General features: G+C 34.7%; 1 protein-coding gene across 1 annotated transcript in view; it reads right to left on the reverse strand.

The window, feature by feature from the left end:
- LOC107690880 (platelet-derived growth factor receptor beta-like) overlaps positions 1 to 17,554 on the reverse strand; it is a 50,735-nt gene that overhangs the window by 17,535 nt on the left and 15,646 nt on the right. The window contains exons 2-9 of the mRNA XM_016489301.1: positions 10,942 to 11,015; positions 9,705 to 9,989; positions 7,817 to 8,074; positions 6,439 to 6,569; positions 6,018 to 6,183; positions 2,897 to 3,068; positions 2,690 to 2,805; positions 750 to 875 (exon numbers count right to left, since the gene is read on the reverse strand). Of these exons, the coding sequence (XP_016344787.1) occupies positions 750 to 875; positions 2,690 to 2,805; positions 2,897 to 3,068; positions 6,018 to 6,183; positions 6,439 to 6,569; positions 7,817 to 8,074; positions 9,705 to 9,989; positions 10,942 to 10,984 (1,297 nt within the window). The 5' untranslated portion in view covers positions 10,985 to 11,015. The remainder of the gene's footprint in view (positions 1 to 749; positions 876 to 2,689; positions 2,806 to 2,896; positions 3,069 to 6,017; positions 6,184 to 6,438; positions 6,570 to 7,816; positions 8,075 to 9,704; positions 9,990 to 10,941; positions 11,016 to 17,554) is intronic.

The following is a 17,554-nucleotide window of genomic DNA, read 5'->3' on the forward strand; positions in this document are numbered from 1 at the left end:
ATCCTAAAATTAAATAGAAATTAAATATAGGTAAATAAATAAACACACACACACATCTGGGTCATCTGAGTATTTCATCCATAGAGAAAATGTGTGTACATTTTGTGTATACGATGGTTACATACTGCAGATACTGAGTATTATGCCATGCCATTATGAATTTACCCAAACACATCAAAAATTGAAATCTGAATACTTTATATAATATGCACTTTTATAAAAAGCACAAAGACCATTTACAAACCAGAACAAACACACCCAATAATATACATGCATTATATATGCTAATTCTGCGCCCTCATAAGTGTGCTGCACCCATGAAGGAAGTGTGCTGTGACAGGAGAGGTGTGCACTAATGGCTGTTACAGCATGTGTGCTATATATTATTCATACAGAAGTATTTCTGTGCAGCTCTTCGCTGTTTTAATCAGCATGTGCGCAGCGTTTGCATGATGGACAGACGCAGCCTGATCGACTTGCCTTCATTACGCTGATGTGTGTGTTTATGTAATGCTTTCTGAGTGCTGTGCAAACTCATCAACTTTATATTTACTCATCTCGCATACAGCTCGTATTAAATATGAATGAGAGTCATTAAAGGGGAAATATTTGTAAAATGTTGGCTGATAATCTAGTATTGCATCTCGTATGCTAAACACAGTATGTGCTGCTCACCTTAGTGGAAGCCTAACAAATACACAGATTCATATAAGATGCATTTGTGATGATGATGATGAAGGTGTGTCATTACTTGGGCATGCTGTCACAGCTGAACCACTGAATGCTGGGAGACGGCACTCCCTCCGCCACACAGGTGACCGCATGCTTCTTACCCGGCAGCTGATGGTCAGAGAGTTCAGTTATCTGAGGAGGAACTACAGAGACAGGAAGTGACATCAGTTAACAACGATAACACAAACCAAAACCTCACAGAATAAATGAGAAATAAACTGATCAAGACGCTTAAAGGGATAGTTCACCCAAAAATGAAAATCCTGTCATTAATTACTCACCCTCATGTCATTCCAAACCTGTAAGACCTTCGTTCATCTTCGGAACACAAATTAAGATATTTTTGATGAAATCTGAGGGCTCTCTGACCCTCCCATAGACAGCAAGGTAACTACCACGTTCAAGGTCCAGAAAAGTACCGAGATGATCGACAAAGTAGTCCGTGTGACATCAGTGGTTCAACTGTAAAGTTACGAAGCTACGAGAATACTTTTTTGCGCAAAGAAACACGAGGGTGAGTAATTAATGACAGAATTTTCATTTTTGGGTGAACTAACCCTTTAAAGGTGAACCGTCATTTTTAAATGCAAGTAATGAGTAATATATTTGTTTATTAATTAAATTAAACAAATGAAATATTGAATTAAATTAATTTAACAGAGTTAAATATTAAATTACATGTAGATAACCAGAATTAAATATTGAATTCAATATTACATTATACTAAATTAAACAAATTAAGTATAAAATGACATATTTAAATATATAAAATGAATTAAATAATATGTTAAACATTAAATTAAACTATTAAAATACTAAATTAAATTAATTATCATATAAATACATTAATTTAAACAAATTACATTATTTTAATATTTCATTTGTTTAATTTAAACATATGAAATATCAAAATAAACTATCAAAACTATTAAATTAATCAAATCAATTATCAAATAAATTCCCTGAAATTAAATTCAACTAATTGTAACATTTTAATTATATTAAACAAATGAAATATTAAAATAAAATCAACAATTAAAATATTAAATAAAGTAAAATTAATTATCAAATAAATAGAAATAAATAAAAAATGTAATTCAACTAATTAAATATTACATTACATATTTAATTAAATTAACCAAATTAAATATTTTGTTAAACATTTAATTACACTAAATTAACTAATTAAATATTACATTAAATATTAGTTTAAATTAAACAATTCACATATTAAACTAAGTAAAATTATTTATAAAAATAAATTAAAATTTTAATTAAACTATTTAAATATTATTACATATGTAATTAAATTAAACTAAATATTTAGTTAAAGGGGTGCTATTATGCTTTTTCACTTTTTCAACTTTACTTAGTCTGTAATGTTGCTGTTTGAGCATAAAAAAGATCTGCAAAGTTACAAAGTTCAAAGTCCAATTCAAAAGGAGATATTTTATTGAACAGAAATCACTTTTCAAAAACTACAACGAACGACTCGTTTGGACTACAACAGTGGTGGACAGTAACAGAGTAGCTTTACTTCGATACATTTTTCAAGTATCTGTACTTTACTGGAGTAGTTTTATTTTGAGTAACTTTTACTTTTACTTCAATGTGAAAAATAATGTGTTTTTCGAACAACCTAGTATGAGAGCCTGTTCTAGTACACCCCCAAAACAAAATCAAGACTTTGTAAAAGAGCATAATAGGACCCCTTTAAGTATTAAATTAGGTTAAATTAACCAAAAATTAAACATAAAATTTAATTAAAGAAATTAAATTGTAAACATAAATATTTGGTCAATAAACAAAAAAATAATAATTAAATGAAATGAAATTCAATTTAATGAACAGTTTCACAGTAATCCCAGCAGCTGCTGTTATTCTTGGTCCAGACCTAAACGGGTGTCTGTTTTCAGGAAATGGGGGTGGTGTGTAAATAGATGTCAAACTGTCTCACCTTTCACCTCTAGGTCAAAGGTCATCTCTTTAAAGTCATCTTGGTTTTGGACACTGACGGTGTAGAGACCCATCTGCTCCAGTCGGATCCTGACCAGGGTCAGTGTGCTGACAAACCTGCAGCAGATGTGGAGCACACAAGAGTCTGAGATCCCGTGGAAAGCTTGAGTGTTGTTTAATAGAGAGGGTGTGTTGAGAGCATCATTACCCTGTCTCTTGTTCTTGTCTGGTGCTGTGTCCTCTGATAGCAGCGCCGTCTTTAGTCCACTGCACGCTGGGTTTGGGATACGCCTCAATCTCCACCTTCAGCTCCACGTTTTCTCCGAGCAGTGCCGAGACGTTCCTGCCCAGATGTGAAGAAAGAGCCACGAAGCCTTTCTCTACAGACAGACAGACAGATGAAAATATTGTTAATACAAATGATCAGGACGAGTTACACTGAAGTTTAATACTAACTATGACCAATAGTAGTAATAGTTCTTGTCAATATGCACAACTTATTATTAAATGTGACCCTGGAGCACAAAAGCAGTCTTAAATCGCACGGGTATATTTGTAGCAATAGCCAAAAATGCATTGTATGGGTCAAAATTATCAATTTTTCTTTTATGCCAAAAATCATTAGGATATTAAAGTAAAGATCATGTTCCATGAAGATATTTTGTAAATTTCCTACCGTAAATATATCAATACTTAATTTTTGATTAGTAATATGCATTGCTAAGAACTTAATTTGGACAACTTTAAAAGCGATTTTCTCAATATTTTGATGTTTTTGCACCCTCAGATTCCAGATTTTCAAATAGTTGTATCTCGGCCAAATATTGTCCTATATCCTAACAAACCATACATCAATGGAAAGCTTATTTATTCAGCTTTCAGATGATGTATAAATCCCAATTTAAAAAAATTGACACTTAAGACTGGTTTTGTGGTCCAAGGTCACATATTTACATATATTGTTCAAAAGTTTGGGATGAGCCATACTCTTTTTTTAAAGAAAATATTTTATTTTTTAAAGAAATTAATACTTTTATTTAGCAAGGATAAATTAAATTGATCAAAAGTGACAGTGCAACATTTATAATGTTCCAAAAAAAATTTGCATTCCAAATAACTGCTGTTCTTTTGAGCTTTCAATTGATCAAAGAATCCTGAAAAAATAAAATGTTTCTCGGTTTCTACAAAAATATGAAGCAGCACAACTGTTTTCAATGTTGATAATAATCAGAAATGTTTCTTGAGCAGCAAATCAGTGTATTAGAATGATTTCTGAAGGATCATGTGACACTGAAGACTGGAGTGATGATGCTGAAAATTCAGCTTTGATCACAGGAATAAATTAAATTGTACAAAATATTCACATAGAAAACAGCTACTTTAAATAGTAATAAGATTTCAAATTTTTATTACGTTTACTCTATTGTTTAATCAAATAATTGCAGCCTCTATGAGCATAAAACACTTTAAAAGCATTAAAAACCTCCCCGACCCTAAACTTTTGAAAGCTAGTGTATCAAATTATGACATCTTATAAGTAGGACAGAGTGAGTTTTGCTTGCTCATCTTTCTACATAATCTATTTAATATTCCATAAGTGAGCTCTCGCTGGCGGCTGCTAGGTCGTAATCGAAGGTTCAGGTGCTAAAAGCACTTTCTTCATAAAGGCCTGCCTGCAGTCACTGCATCCTGTGTGTGTGTGTGTGTGTGTGTGTGTGTGTGTGTGTGTGTGTGTGTGTGTGTATGTGCTGCGGACACTTGAACAAAGATCCGCGTTGATCTACAGTCAGTTCCTGTGACTCTCCAGGGTTTCTGTGTACGGCTGTGGCTTCATCATGTCAAACATAAACATAACTCCTTCCTTCAGCAGAAGGTCTCATTCACACGCAGCCTTTCCCCTGTGACGAGAGCAAACACCATCACAGGAGATGCTGTGAGACTGAGCTCTTGTTTTAAAGGGACGGCTGTTGATTTAATTAAGGTTTGCATCAAAGCATCATTGAAAACACACCACCCAGATCTTACAGCTCAGATGATGAAGGCCGCACTTCATACAGCTCTGGTTTTACCAGAAACATATATTTATATTTATATAATTTTTATATTTAATATACAAATATAACATTTTTCTTAAATATATACATGCATGTGTTTGTATTTATATATATACATAATACATATACACAGTACACACACATATATTATGTAAACAAACACATTTATTTTGAATGCGATTAATCGCGATTAATCGTTTGACAGCACTAATTAAAACTAATATAAAATATGAATAAAAATTCTAATAGTATCTCTGTGATACACTCACACACTTGTCTATTTAAAAAAAAAATAGAAATACTATGTGAAAATAATTCTGTAGTGAAAAGTCATTTAAATTGCTGCTTCCCAAAGCTGGGGTATTTATTATGAATAAAATATTTCAATATAAGTATTTAAATATTATTAAATAAAAACAACAAAACTTAATTCAATTAATAAATTGAATAACATTTTTAAGCATTTTTGAGGTTTTGTTATGCTTTGTTTATATTTTATTTTTGTCCAAAAATTTTGCCAGTCTGATCAAATAATGAGTCAAAATAGAGATTTGAATTCTTTTCCTGCCAGAGTGTTATTTTTAAATTTCCAGCCACCGCCAGCATTTTTGATCATGTTCACAAATTATTCATTTTAATTTCAGTTAAAAGTTTAGTAATTTTTGTTATTTTAGTTTTTTCATTTATTTATATATATTTTTTTATTATTTGTTTCGGTTTTCATTTTAGTTATTTTAGTTCAAGTTACACTAAATGAAAATAGGCAACTAGCTGAAATAAATAAATTAAAAATAATTTAATAGTAAAACAGTAAAAAAAAAAAAAATTGTATATTTATAATGTATTTAATAAATATAAATTAAATTAAATTAAATTTAAAAATTTACTTTATGTATTGAACCTTTTTTCATGGTTTAAATTTTAGTTAACTACAATAACCCTGGTTTTTATAAGTCTATATGGTTTTTATTAATTTTTATTTCAGTTTTAGTTTTAGTTATTTTAATACATAAAGTTAAACTAAATGAAAATAAGAAATGTTGCTATGGTAGTTGGCTGAAATAAAATAACTGAATTAAAATTATTAATTAAAATTTAAAATAATAATAAAAAAAAAAACGTTTTTTTTTCATTTAAAGTTTTTTCATGTAATGAAAGGTTTTCATGGTTTTAGTTTTAATTCACTATAATAACCCTGTTGTTGACCTTCACTGATTTGAGTAGCCAGACTTTATTCTGTACTTTATGTAAATGTGATGCATCTGCAGCTCTTACCCAGTACAGTGATGTTAATACTGGCTGAAGCTCTCTGGTTCAGCACACCCTCATGCACGTGACAATCATACTGTCCTGATCTGGCCAGAGACACGTCTGTGATGTTGAGACAGGACCGCATGCTCATGGACGACAGGACGTCAGTCAAGGGCTCAATGTCCCCCACCTGAGGGGCAACACATTTGGGGTTTCAGTGTCAGAAATCAACTTTTCCATTAGCATGCAATATTTGCTCCCGGAAACTGATTTTCAGGGGTATTTCTTTTCTTTTAACAGACTTTTTTCTCATAATAAAAACACGCGCTCCTCACGAAGGTGTGGCTGCACATCTTGAGCTCATTTCAACATGCGGAGCTTCTCACGGGAGCACTAAGTGCTCGAGACGAGAAAATAATGAAAACAAAGAGTTGAGCCCACTCACGTCTTTGTGGGGAAAGTCCCAGGAGAAGAAGACGAGCTCCACGCCGTGAACGGTGCAGTTGACGTTCAGCATCTCGCCCTGTTTCAGGACCGTTTTGGAGGCGTTGATGTAGGGATCCAGAGCCCCGGGAGCTGAAGCCATGTGTGTAAAAGAAAGAACAAAAACGGCTATTGTTTGATAGAAAACAAATCATCTGATGTGTTTGTGAGAGACTCGGTCCGGTTAATGATGACACAAATGTGCAACACATGGACTCTCTCCATGATTTAACCGTCTTACAAATACAAATGAAAAGAAAATGGTGAGCGTTTTAACTCAAAACAGCAAATAACTGCCTGTAATGTTGATACATGAATGGTAAATACAACCATAAATGTCTGTAATATTAAAGCATTAGCAGACCATATGTATAGGACAAATATGAAAATCCTTTCTCCTACACTGAAAAAAATGCTTGTTTATGCTTAAAACCAGGGCAAATATCTGCCAATGGGGTCAGAAAAATAAACTTGAGTCAAACAAAAAAATAAATACATATATAAATAAATAAATATTTTTTCTTGCCCTATTGGCAGATATTTTTGTTGGTATTTATAAAAAATTCAGAAAACAAGAATTAATATCTTAAGACATTTTGCTTCTTAAGTTGATGTATCTTGATTTGAGAATGTTTATGTATTTGTACTGGAAAAAAAGACAAAAATGCAAAAATAAAATATATATTTAATTAATTGCTTTACTAAAACTGAATTAGTTTCATAGTTTCATGCATTTTGCAACACTGACTCTGTTATTGAGCTAAATTGAATCATCACTGAAATAAATTGAGCTAAATACACTACACAAAGTCTTTTTGTCTTGTTTCATTACAGTAAAACAAATCTTCAAAATAGTCATCAATATCTGCCAGTGGGGTCAGAAAAAGAATCGTTTCCCCTTGAATTGAGCAAAAATCCTTTAATTTTGATAGATTTCCCAGAAAACAAGAATATCGCAAGTCATTTTGTTTATCAAGTAAATGTATCTTGATTTAAGAAAATTTAGATATTTGTACTGAAATACTGTACAAGACAAAAATACTGAGGAAGAACGTCATTTTTGGCAGTAAAGAAAATAATGAGATTAAATGGAGAGCAAACTTTTGTTGTCTGCTCAGATTTGCAAAGACAATAATCTCAATATTTTATTGCTCTGTACTTTTACTGGATGATGAGTAGTGACTTATTATAGTCTGTTTTGAACATTTGAGACAAAGTTGATACTTAAAGCACAACTGGAAATATCAGTAAGTCTACTGAGCAATAAATGAACAACATTTGAGCAAAAAAATACCCTTTTAATAATATAAAAAAAGGATTGGATCAAGATGCAAAGGTACCAAATATACTGAAGACATAGAAGCCGACGGACTCTTTCTCCTCTCCGTTTAGCTCTCCTTTGCATTTGTAGGTTCTGTCCTCCAGGGCGGCGCTGAAGCCCACGCTGGGGTTGTACGAACCCTCCACCATTATCTCTGAGTCACTCTCGTACAGCGTGATGTTTATCGAGGGATTTGTCACCAGACATGGGATCATGCCTTCTTCTCTCGTCTTAGTCACCATTAAATGATCGTTCTCCAGGAACCACACCTCAGGATCTGAGGAGGACAGAATCAGAGAATCAGTGTGTGTGTGTGTGTGTGTGTGTGTGTGTGTGTGTGAACAAATGAATGGATAAGTAAATAAATGCATGAGTAAATGAACAAATGAATTAATGTAAGCATCAAATGGATGGATGCATGAATGAATGAACGAACAAATCAATATGGGAAATAATAAATGAATGAATGCGTGAGTGAGTTGAGTAAGTGAATGAAAGAATCAATATGAGAATTAATAAATCAATGAATGTGTGAGAATAATAAAAGAATAAATGCCTGAGTGAATGAACAAATTAATGTGAGAATTAATAAATGAATTGTTTGAGTGAACAAAAAAATCAATGTGAGAATCGATGTGTGAGTGAATGACAGAATTAATCATTTTGACAATCAATAAATGAATGAATGCGTAAGTAAATGAATAAATGAATTAACTAATTAATGTAAGAATTATTAAATGAACGATAATGATAATTAATGAAAATAATCAATGTGAGAATCAATCAATAAATGAATGAATGCATGAGTGAATGAACAAATAAATCACTGTGAGAATCAAATAAATACATGCATGCAAGTGAATGAATGAACAAATCGATATGAGTAATAATGAATGAATGCATGACTTCATTAAATCAGTGTGAAAATCACCAAATGAATGAACGTATGAGTGAGTGAGTGAGTGAGTGAGTGAGTGAGTGAGTGAGAGTGAAAAGAATCTGAATTAAGGGAGTCAAGTGAAACAGCATCTCACTGTATGTTTCACTGTCTACCAGGGACTTTACAGATAAACATACATGTCATATGATGCAGTATTTCCCCTTAGACACATACAACATTCTTTTGTGTGTTTGTTTTTTTTACTCCAAAAAAACCTTTATACAGATACACATTCAATAATTTCACAATCAGTATGACCCAGTATGACTTCAAATTCATCACTAGTTCCACATCATTTAATATATCTTATTAATGATAACATTATTATTTACTGTTTTGTTGTTTCTGGTCATCAGTGACACACTGGCACCCTTAGGATAAGAATGAGACTGTCTGGACCAGACTGTGGATTGAACGAACAAATCAATGTTAGAATCAATAAAGGAATGAATGCATGAGTGAATGAACAAATAAATCACTGTGAGAATATAATAAATAAATGCATAAGTGAGTGAACGAACAAATCAATATGAGAAATAATAAATGAATGAATGCATGACTTCATTAAATCAATGTGAGAATCCCCAAATGAATGAATGTATGAATGAGTGAGTGAGTGAGTGAGTGAGTGAACGAACAAATAAATGTTAGAATCAGTAAAGGAATGAATGCATGAGTGAATGAACAAAATAATCTATTTGAGGAACAATAAATGAATACACAAATAAATGAAAAAAATATGGAAGTGGGTAAATAAATCAAATAAAACTCACACAACGTTATATGAATGAGAAAATCACATTCAAAACTACCTAAAACATGTTTTGATGTTAAAATTTGCATTTCTAATGTTCAAATGTTCAAATAAATGATATATGTTGTTTTACATTTGCACTTGTTTAAACTCGACCTACTAGTACAGTCATTTACAAATGAACTAGTTTTGAATCTTTTCATGAGTTCTTACCAGGCACAAAGACGGCCACCTCTCTGGTCTCGTCTGTCCCATTCTCCGAACACACATAAACGCCCGTGTGTCTCCACGTCACCTGCTCCAGACTGAGAACGCTGGAGGACGAACTTGGCTTCTCGACGTGGAACTCCGGAACTTTCTCCTCCCGTTTGAAGCGCCAGGTGACGTCATTCCAGCCGGAGCAGGTGATGCTGAAGGAGGAGTTGATGGAGAGGATGACCTGAGAGATGCTGGGATTGAGCTCCAGACCTGAGCTACCCAGACAGAGCAGGAGCAAACCTGCACACAAACCAGCATTCAGATTAGCACAGCTTCACTCAAACAACACAGCTCTACAACAACTCAAGGTGTGCATAAATCATTTAAGAAAAACACATGTCATGAGAATTTCGGAATGAACATTTTAATGTCATTTTTAGAGATTTTGTTGTTAATTATAACCATATTCTTTTGCATGCATTGCTCCATTTTAAGATTCTGGGTTATTTTGCTTCTACAACATGTCTTTGTTCAAACATTTTATCAAGTCAAGTCAAGTCAAGTCAAGTCTGCTTTATTGTCAATTCTTCCACATGTACAGCACATACACACAGAGAATTGAAATTGCGTTACTCTCAGACCCTTGGTGCATACAGATAACACTAACAGTAGAACATAAATACAGATATACAGATTAAATATAAAATACAACTATACAAATAAGGTAAAATGTAAAAAAATAAAATAAAATATATATAAAAAAATATATATATAAAGCAGCACACGGCAGATAGAGTGCAAACCAGTGAAGTAAACAACAGTGCAGAGCACCAACGATCTTCTCAGCTGCTCTCACTACACTGCTTTATCTATATGCATCTGTAGATTTCAATTACAATAACCTAATTTATCACAATTTTAAGGTAGGTTTTAAGGCAAAACACTACAGGCAATGCACTGGTTAATTTTACGATTTTAAACTATTTTGCTTCTATAACATGTCTTGTTTCAAAAGAGTGGAAAAAAACATCCAAAATACACATTTAAGCTTTTATTTTATTACATTTTATCTATTTGCATCTGCCACCGTTTGTTTTTAAAAACCAAAAGTGTGAAATAAGCAGTAAAAGAAAGCCTTCTGAGTTCTATACATTAAATGAGTCATGTGCAGAAAATACTGAGCTTTAGGTTTGAGTTTATTTGGCTAAGTCTTGACAGTAACATTATTTTGGGGGTTTGTTTAGTCTGTTACCTGTTGTCATGGCAGTCAGTTGGGACCGGCTGAAACTCTTCATGCTGTCTTCCAGAGCAGGACACGTTTAGACTCTGCAGACGGAAGGAAAACAACTCAGGATTGATTCGCCTCGAAGCTAAAGGAAACAGCAATCTTACCAAACTCACCTCAACATTTATTTTTACAAAAGAGAAAATTGACCCAAGTGTGACAAATTCCTCTAGTGAAGTTCTTTTAAAAACTGTGTCCAGCGCTGTGGAATAACACACGGGTCGTTTCTCACACAGGCTTCAGAGAGGGACACACATGCCTGACTGCACACAAACAGTAGCATGTTTCACAAACGCTGTTATTGTTGCATTTTTCACTGCGGCACATTAACTGGCATCTACTGTGGTCACGGTGAGCATCCCAACAAAACAACAGCATAATAAAAACAGAAAAACAGAAATAAAATAAAATAAAACTTTTCTCCACAACAATACACGTGATTTGGGGAATCAATCCTGCGGGACAATGCACAAACTCAACATTAATAGTGTTATTAGAGAAACTAAACAAAAAAAAAATCACTACTTAAACATTAACTGAAATAAAATAAAATAAAATAAAATAAAATAAAATAATAAAAACTTTTATTTCAGTTATTTGTCAAGGAAATATTTCTCATCTTTGATTAGTTCAAATTTTTAAGTACTAAAGTAAGTAACTTGTAAATAGTAGTAAAAACTAAAATTAAACAAATTAACGAATAAATATCAAATAATAAAAAACTATATGGACATTTAAAAATAACAAAAACAGAACAAAATTACTAAAACTTCAACTAAAATTAAAGTGAAAAAAAAAAAACCCCATAAAAAACATCTAATTCAAAATATTTACAAAACAGTATATTAATGATACTAAAACAACGCTGGTTAGTGTTAATACATAGAGGTTTGATCACATTATTATCTGCACTATTAGTACTAGTAATGACTGACTTACACAACTAATAAAGATGTCTGAAAAACTAGATAAAGTCTGTAATATTTAAAGGGGTCATATGATGCGATTTCAAGTTTTCCTTTCTCTTTGGAGTGTTACAAGCTGATTGTGCATAGATAAGATCCCTGAAGTTGCAAAGACTAAAGTCTCAAAACCAAAGAGATATTCTTTATCAAAGCTTTAAGACTTTAGCACTATTTACTTCCAAAATGCATGCGAGTATCTTTCAGTGCTTCTAAAACTGCATATAAACATTAAAGTTTACAGGATCTGTCTAATTATGTGAGATTTGATCCCTTTCAAGGTGTTCTAGAGATCATTCACAGAGGCCAGAGGTCACAAAAGACCCAAATCCTCCAGGATGTGTGTGTGTGTGTGTGTGTGTGTGTGTGTGTGTGTGTGTGTGTGTGTGTGTGTGTGTAAGTAAACATTAGGGTTAATCGTACGGGGTTGTTGTGGGTGGAAATGGACAGACGGATGAATGGAGTGGGGGTGAGTGTTTTAGAGGCCTGGAAACAGTTAAGGCTGGATCACTGGGTGCAAAATCAGGGTGGGAAAACTTGAGAGGGTGGAAGAACATATCGCAGAGAAGAGGCGGAGAGCAAAAAAACGGAGGAGGAATCCTTAGAGGGAGTCGCTGGAAAAAGAGTGAAATGCGTAACTCTGGAGAAATGTTCTTAACTCGTAAAAGATGTTCGGCAGGGTGATCTAATCATGACTATTTTTAGCCACACGATTAAACTCAAGAGTTGCTTCATGAAATAAAGCGGATAACTTTCAATAAGAAATCATCCTCCTGCTCTAATAAACTTGAGCTTAAGGCAAGACACAACTCAAATGTAGTCTATTTACCTGGGGTGTCTTGCCTTAACAACCTGAATGTTCACTATATTATATTTTCGGTTGTAGTATTTACTCCACTGGTTAACTGTGAGATCTGATGCTGTTTAACGCAGATGCACCATACTGAAAACATTTTCCGACAAGGCAATCAAAAGGAAGCAATAATGTGCTATTGTGTGTTTTAAAACTCTCAGCACTATCTCACCGAAGCAATCAAAATCAAGCATCCCGCACAAATCCTGCATCTCTCTCATGCCTAATATACTGCCAGAGGAAAAGTGTACTTCATAAAGTGCTGTTGGTCCCTCAGGAGCGACGTATAAGAGAACGAGGAGCCTCGAGTGCTGTTATAGTTGCTTTAGGAGGAGTTTGTCCAGTGTGTATTCCCAGAAAAGACTTGGAAACTTTCTCATGATCTCCAATACACAGGGGACGCGCTCAGAGACCCCAGGAGTCGTGTTTACACATATAAGAAAAGACTGTAAAAATAGGGCCAAATGTACTGTTTTAATATGATCATTTCCTGTATTGATTTTTCACAGGTGTTGTATCTGTTTCTGAGTTACGTGTTGCATGAGTTTTAGAGTTAAAGGAAATGTTCTGGATGAAAATACCAGTACCTTTTCTGTTTTTCCATCATTTTTTCTTACAGTTCAAGGCCACACTGCAGGACACCCATTCAAGCATTTACTAGTTTTGTACTCATTCATATACTCAGCCCCGATGTCATGCCAAACAATGCAATGAAACACTAAACTAGACATTAGGAACAATGACAAGCAGCAAAAAGCAATATGTCAGTTATATACAGGTTTGGAACAACTATTGAAATGCATAAAAATAATGTGAAGAAATAATCTTTAAATAAAATAATTAAATTAAATTAAAAAACACTAATTTAATAAAATGTGTATACATTTAAATTTTAAATTAAATTTAAATAAATTTAAAGGTAAATAAAATAAAATAACCAACACACTTATCCTCAATGAGACATGTGATTTGATTAATTATTCATGTCTGGAGCACACACACTGCAGGATGATTATGAGTAAATTAACTAACCATTTAAATAACCATTATATATAAAAAAATGTGCATTTATTTTTAATTAAAAAATACACATTTCAATTAATAATATTAATAATAATTTAAAAAAAAAACATGATTTGAGGAGACCTTCATGTCTGGAGAACAAATGCTGCAGGATGTCCATCATGTAAATAAATGAACAAACCATTTACACCATCTGTAGATGCACTAAAAGTCAATGCAAATAAAAACAAGCAATTCTGAAATGAGAAACATCAGGTCTGTGAGCTGCAGCTAGTTTCCTAGTTTTATAATGTGCTGAATCCTCTGAAAGCTGCTGTGAAACCAAGAGCACCAGGGAAAAAAAAACATAACGTCTGAAAAAAAGGCGAGATGAATACGGTGGAATATTTCGCTGCCAAGCAGCCCAGCAATGAAAAGAGCTCTGAATCAAACCCTTTCAGAGGGAGAGAAAGAGAAAGACTGGCTAAAAAACACAGAATATGAAAGACTAAAGAACGGTAACTCTAAAGGAAAGAGAGAGGCCAGAATGAGGCTGACGTCCATGTCAGAACGGCCTCTTTTTCATGCTAACGTCTCTCTGGGCTCTAGAAAAGCTTGACCGCGGCCAACCTGCGTCAGAGAGAGAGCAGACTCATGCAAGAGCCGCCAGATCGCTCAAAAGAACCAATGCTGCAGAATACAAGGAAAATCTAATGCTGCCATTGTCTTCGACCCACGTCTGGCACTGTTGACTTCAACATCAGCAGAAATAGCAGCTAAAGCAGCATCAAAAAGCCAGAAATCATTTATGATTGCAGCTGGGATCACAGCAAACCCGAGGGCGTTGCTATGCAGTTGTTACGGTGTTTTAAACATTTAAGAGTGTTGTTATGCATTTCTAAGGTATTCTGTGTTGTTGCCAGGGCTTTCTAAGCATTTCAGAGTGTTGCTATGTGGTTTTTAAGATGTTCTGGGTGGTTGCCAGGGCATTGCTATGCAGTTCATGCCAAACAATGCAATGAAACACTAAACTAGACATTAGGAACAATGACAAGCAGCAAAAAGCAATATGTCAGTTATATACAGGTTTGGAACAACTATTGAAATGCATAAAAATAATGTGAAGAAATAATCTTTAAATAAAATAATTAAATTAAATTAAAAAACACTAATTTAATAAAATGTGTATACATTTAAATTTTAAATTAAATTTAAATAAATTTAAAGGTAAATAAAATAAAATAACCAACACACTTATCCTCAATGAGACATGTGATTTGATTAATTATTCATGTCTGGAGCACACACACTGCAGGATGATTATGAGTAAATTAACTAACCATTTAAATAACCATTATATATAAAAAAATGTGCATTTATTTTTAATTAAAAAATACACATTTCAATTAATAATATTAATAATAATTTAAAAAAAAAACATGATTTGAGGAGACCTTCATGTCTGGAGAACAAATGCTGCAGGATGTCCATCATGTAAATAAATGAACAAACCATTTACACCATCTGTAGATGCACTAAAAGTCAATGCAAATAAAAACAAGCAATTCTGAAATGAGAAACATCAGGTCTGTGAGCTGCAGCTAGTTTCCTAGTTTTATAATGTGCTGAATCCTCTGAAAGCTGCTGTGAAACCAAGAGCACCAGGGAAAAAAAAACATAACGTCTGAAAAAAAGGCGAGATGAATACGGTGGAATATTTCGCTGCCAAGCAGCCCAGCAATGAAAAGAGCTCTGAATCAAACCCTTTCAGAGGGAGAGAAAGAGAAAGACTGGCTAAAAAACACAGAATATGAAAGACTAAAGAACGGTAACTCTAAAGGAAAGAGAGAGGCCAGAATGAGGCTGACGTCCATGTCAGAACGGCCTCTTTTTCATGCTAACGTCTCTCTGGGCTCTAGAAAAGCTTGACCGCGGCCAACCTGCGTCAGAGAGAGAGCAGACTCATGCAAGAGCCGCCAGATCGCTCAAAAGAACCAATGCTGCAGAATACAAGGAAAATCTAATGCTGCCATTGTCTTCGACCCACGTCTGGCACTGTTGACTTCAACATCAGCAGAAATAGCAGCTAAAGCAGCATCAAAAAGCCAGAAATCATTTATGATTGCAGCTGGGATCACAGCAAACCCGAGGGCGTTGCTATGCAGTTGTTACGGTGTTTTAAACATTTAAGAGTGTTGTTATGCATTTCTAAGGTATTCTGTGTTGTTGCCAGGGCTTTCTAAGCATTTCAGAGTGTTGCTATGTGGTTTTTAAGATGTTCTGGGTGGTTGCCAGGGCATTGCTATGCAGTTGCTAAGGCGGTTTAAGCATTTTAGACCATTGTTATGCTGTTTATAAGGTGTTGTGGGTGGTTGCCAGAGCATTGCTATACAGTTGCTAAGGCAGTTTAAGCATTTTACAGTGTTGTTATGCTGTTTATAAGGTATTGTGGGTGGTTGCCAGGGCATTGCTATACAGTTTCTAAGGTGTTTAAGCGTTTATGAGTGTTGCTATGTGGTTTTTAAGGTGTTCTGGGTGGTTGTCAGGGCATTGCTAAACTGTTGCTAAGTTAGTTTAAGCATTTTAGACTGTTGTTATGCTGTTTATAAGGTGTTGTGGGTGGTTGCCAGGGCATTGCTATTCAGTTGCTAAGGCGATTTAAGCATTTTAGTGTTGTTATGCTGTTTATAAGGTGTTGCGGGTGGTTTCCAGGGCATTCTATGCATTTTAGAGTGTTGCTATGTGGTTTTTAAGATGTTTTTGGTGGTTACCAGGGTGTTGCTATTCAGTTGCTAAGATGTTTGAAGCATTTTAGAGTGCTGCTATGTGTTTTCAAGGTGACCTGGGTGGTTGCCAGGGCGTTGCTATGCCATTGCTAAGGCATTCTAAACATTTTAGAGTGTTGCTGTGTGTGTTTTAAAGTGTTCTGGAAGGTTGCCAGGGTGTTGCTATGCCAATGCTAAGGTGTTGTGAGGGTTTAATAGTGCTGTTATGCAGATTCAAGATGTTTTGGATGAATGATAGGGCATTGCTATGCTGTTCTGAGTGGCTGCCTCAAGTACTGTGACATGCTGGTTTGCTTCATGTAAACAGATGTGGCGTCTACTGAGTGTCTTTAGAGTGTGTGTGTGTGTGTGTGGGTGTTGGGATGGGAACGGCGTGCTCGTCTGACCCTTCCCAGCATCCCGGACTCCTGCTAACACTCTCAAACATGCTATTCCGTGACACAACAGCTAAATCCCAGAATTCCCACCAGACGTCACACGGCTTCCGCGAGGACCGTCGCTTTTGCACCCATTTAAACTACCCCCGAGCTGCTCGTCTCCGCTGGGATTATCATTATACGGGAGATTGTTTTCCTTAAACATCTGCCAGTGCCGCACTGATGAAGCGGGAGCCAGTTTGAGGGGGGAAAAGTCACTTCAGCACCAGAACTGCTGTCTGTTCTTCTGTAAGGGCTCCTGGGAAACACACAGCCTTGAAAGAAAAGGGGAAAAAGAAAAACAAAGGCGCTGAGAGAAGAAACAATTTTTTATGTTGTTCTTTGCTTTCAGCTGCAGGGCCTCTAGCTTCCTGTGTGTGTTCGGAAACATGTGTAGAGATTCAGCGTGGGTGTGTGAGAGACACGCAGACCTCCAAGACCAGGAATAACACACACACATGAATAAAATGGTCCCAAATTCCCCCTCAAATCGGACAGCCGGAGCTCCTTAAATGTTGCGAAACACACTGTGTGTTTGGGGGGGGGGGCATTGCTTGGCCA

Source organism: Sinocyclocheilus anshuiensis, unplaced genomic scaffold (assembly GCF_001515605.1).
Source record: "Sinocyclocheilus anshuiensis isolate Anshui unplaced genomic scaffold, SAMN03320099.WGS_v1.1 scaffold5315, whole genome shotgun sequence".
NCBI lineage: Eukaryota > Metazoa > Chordata > Actinopteri > Cypriniformes > Cyprinidae > Sinocyclocheilus > Sinocyclocheilus anshuiensis.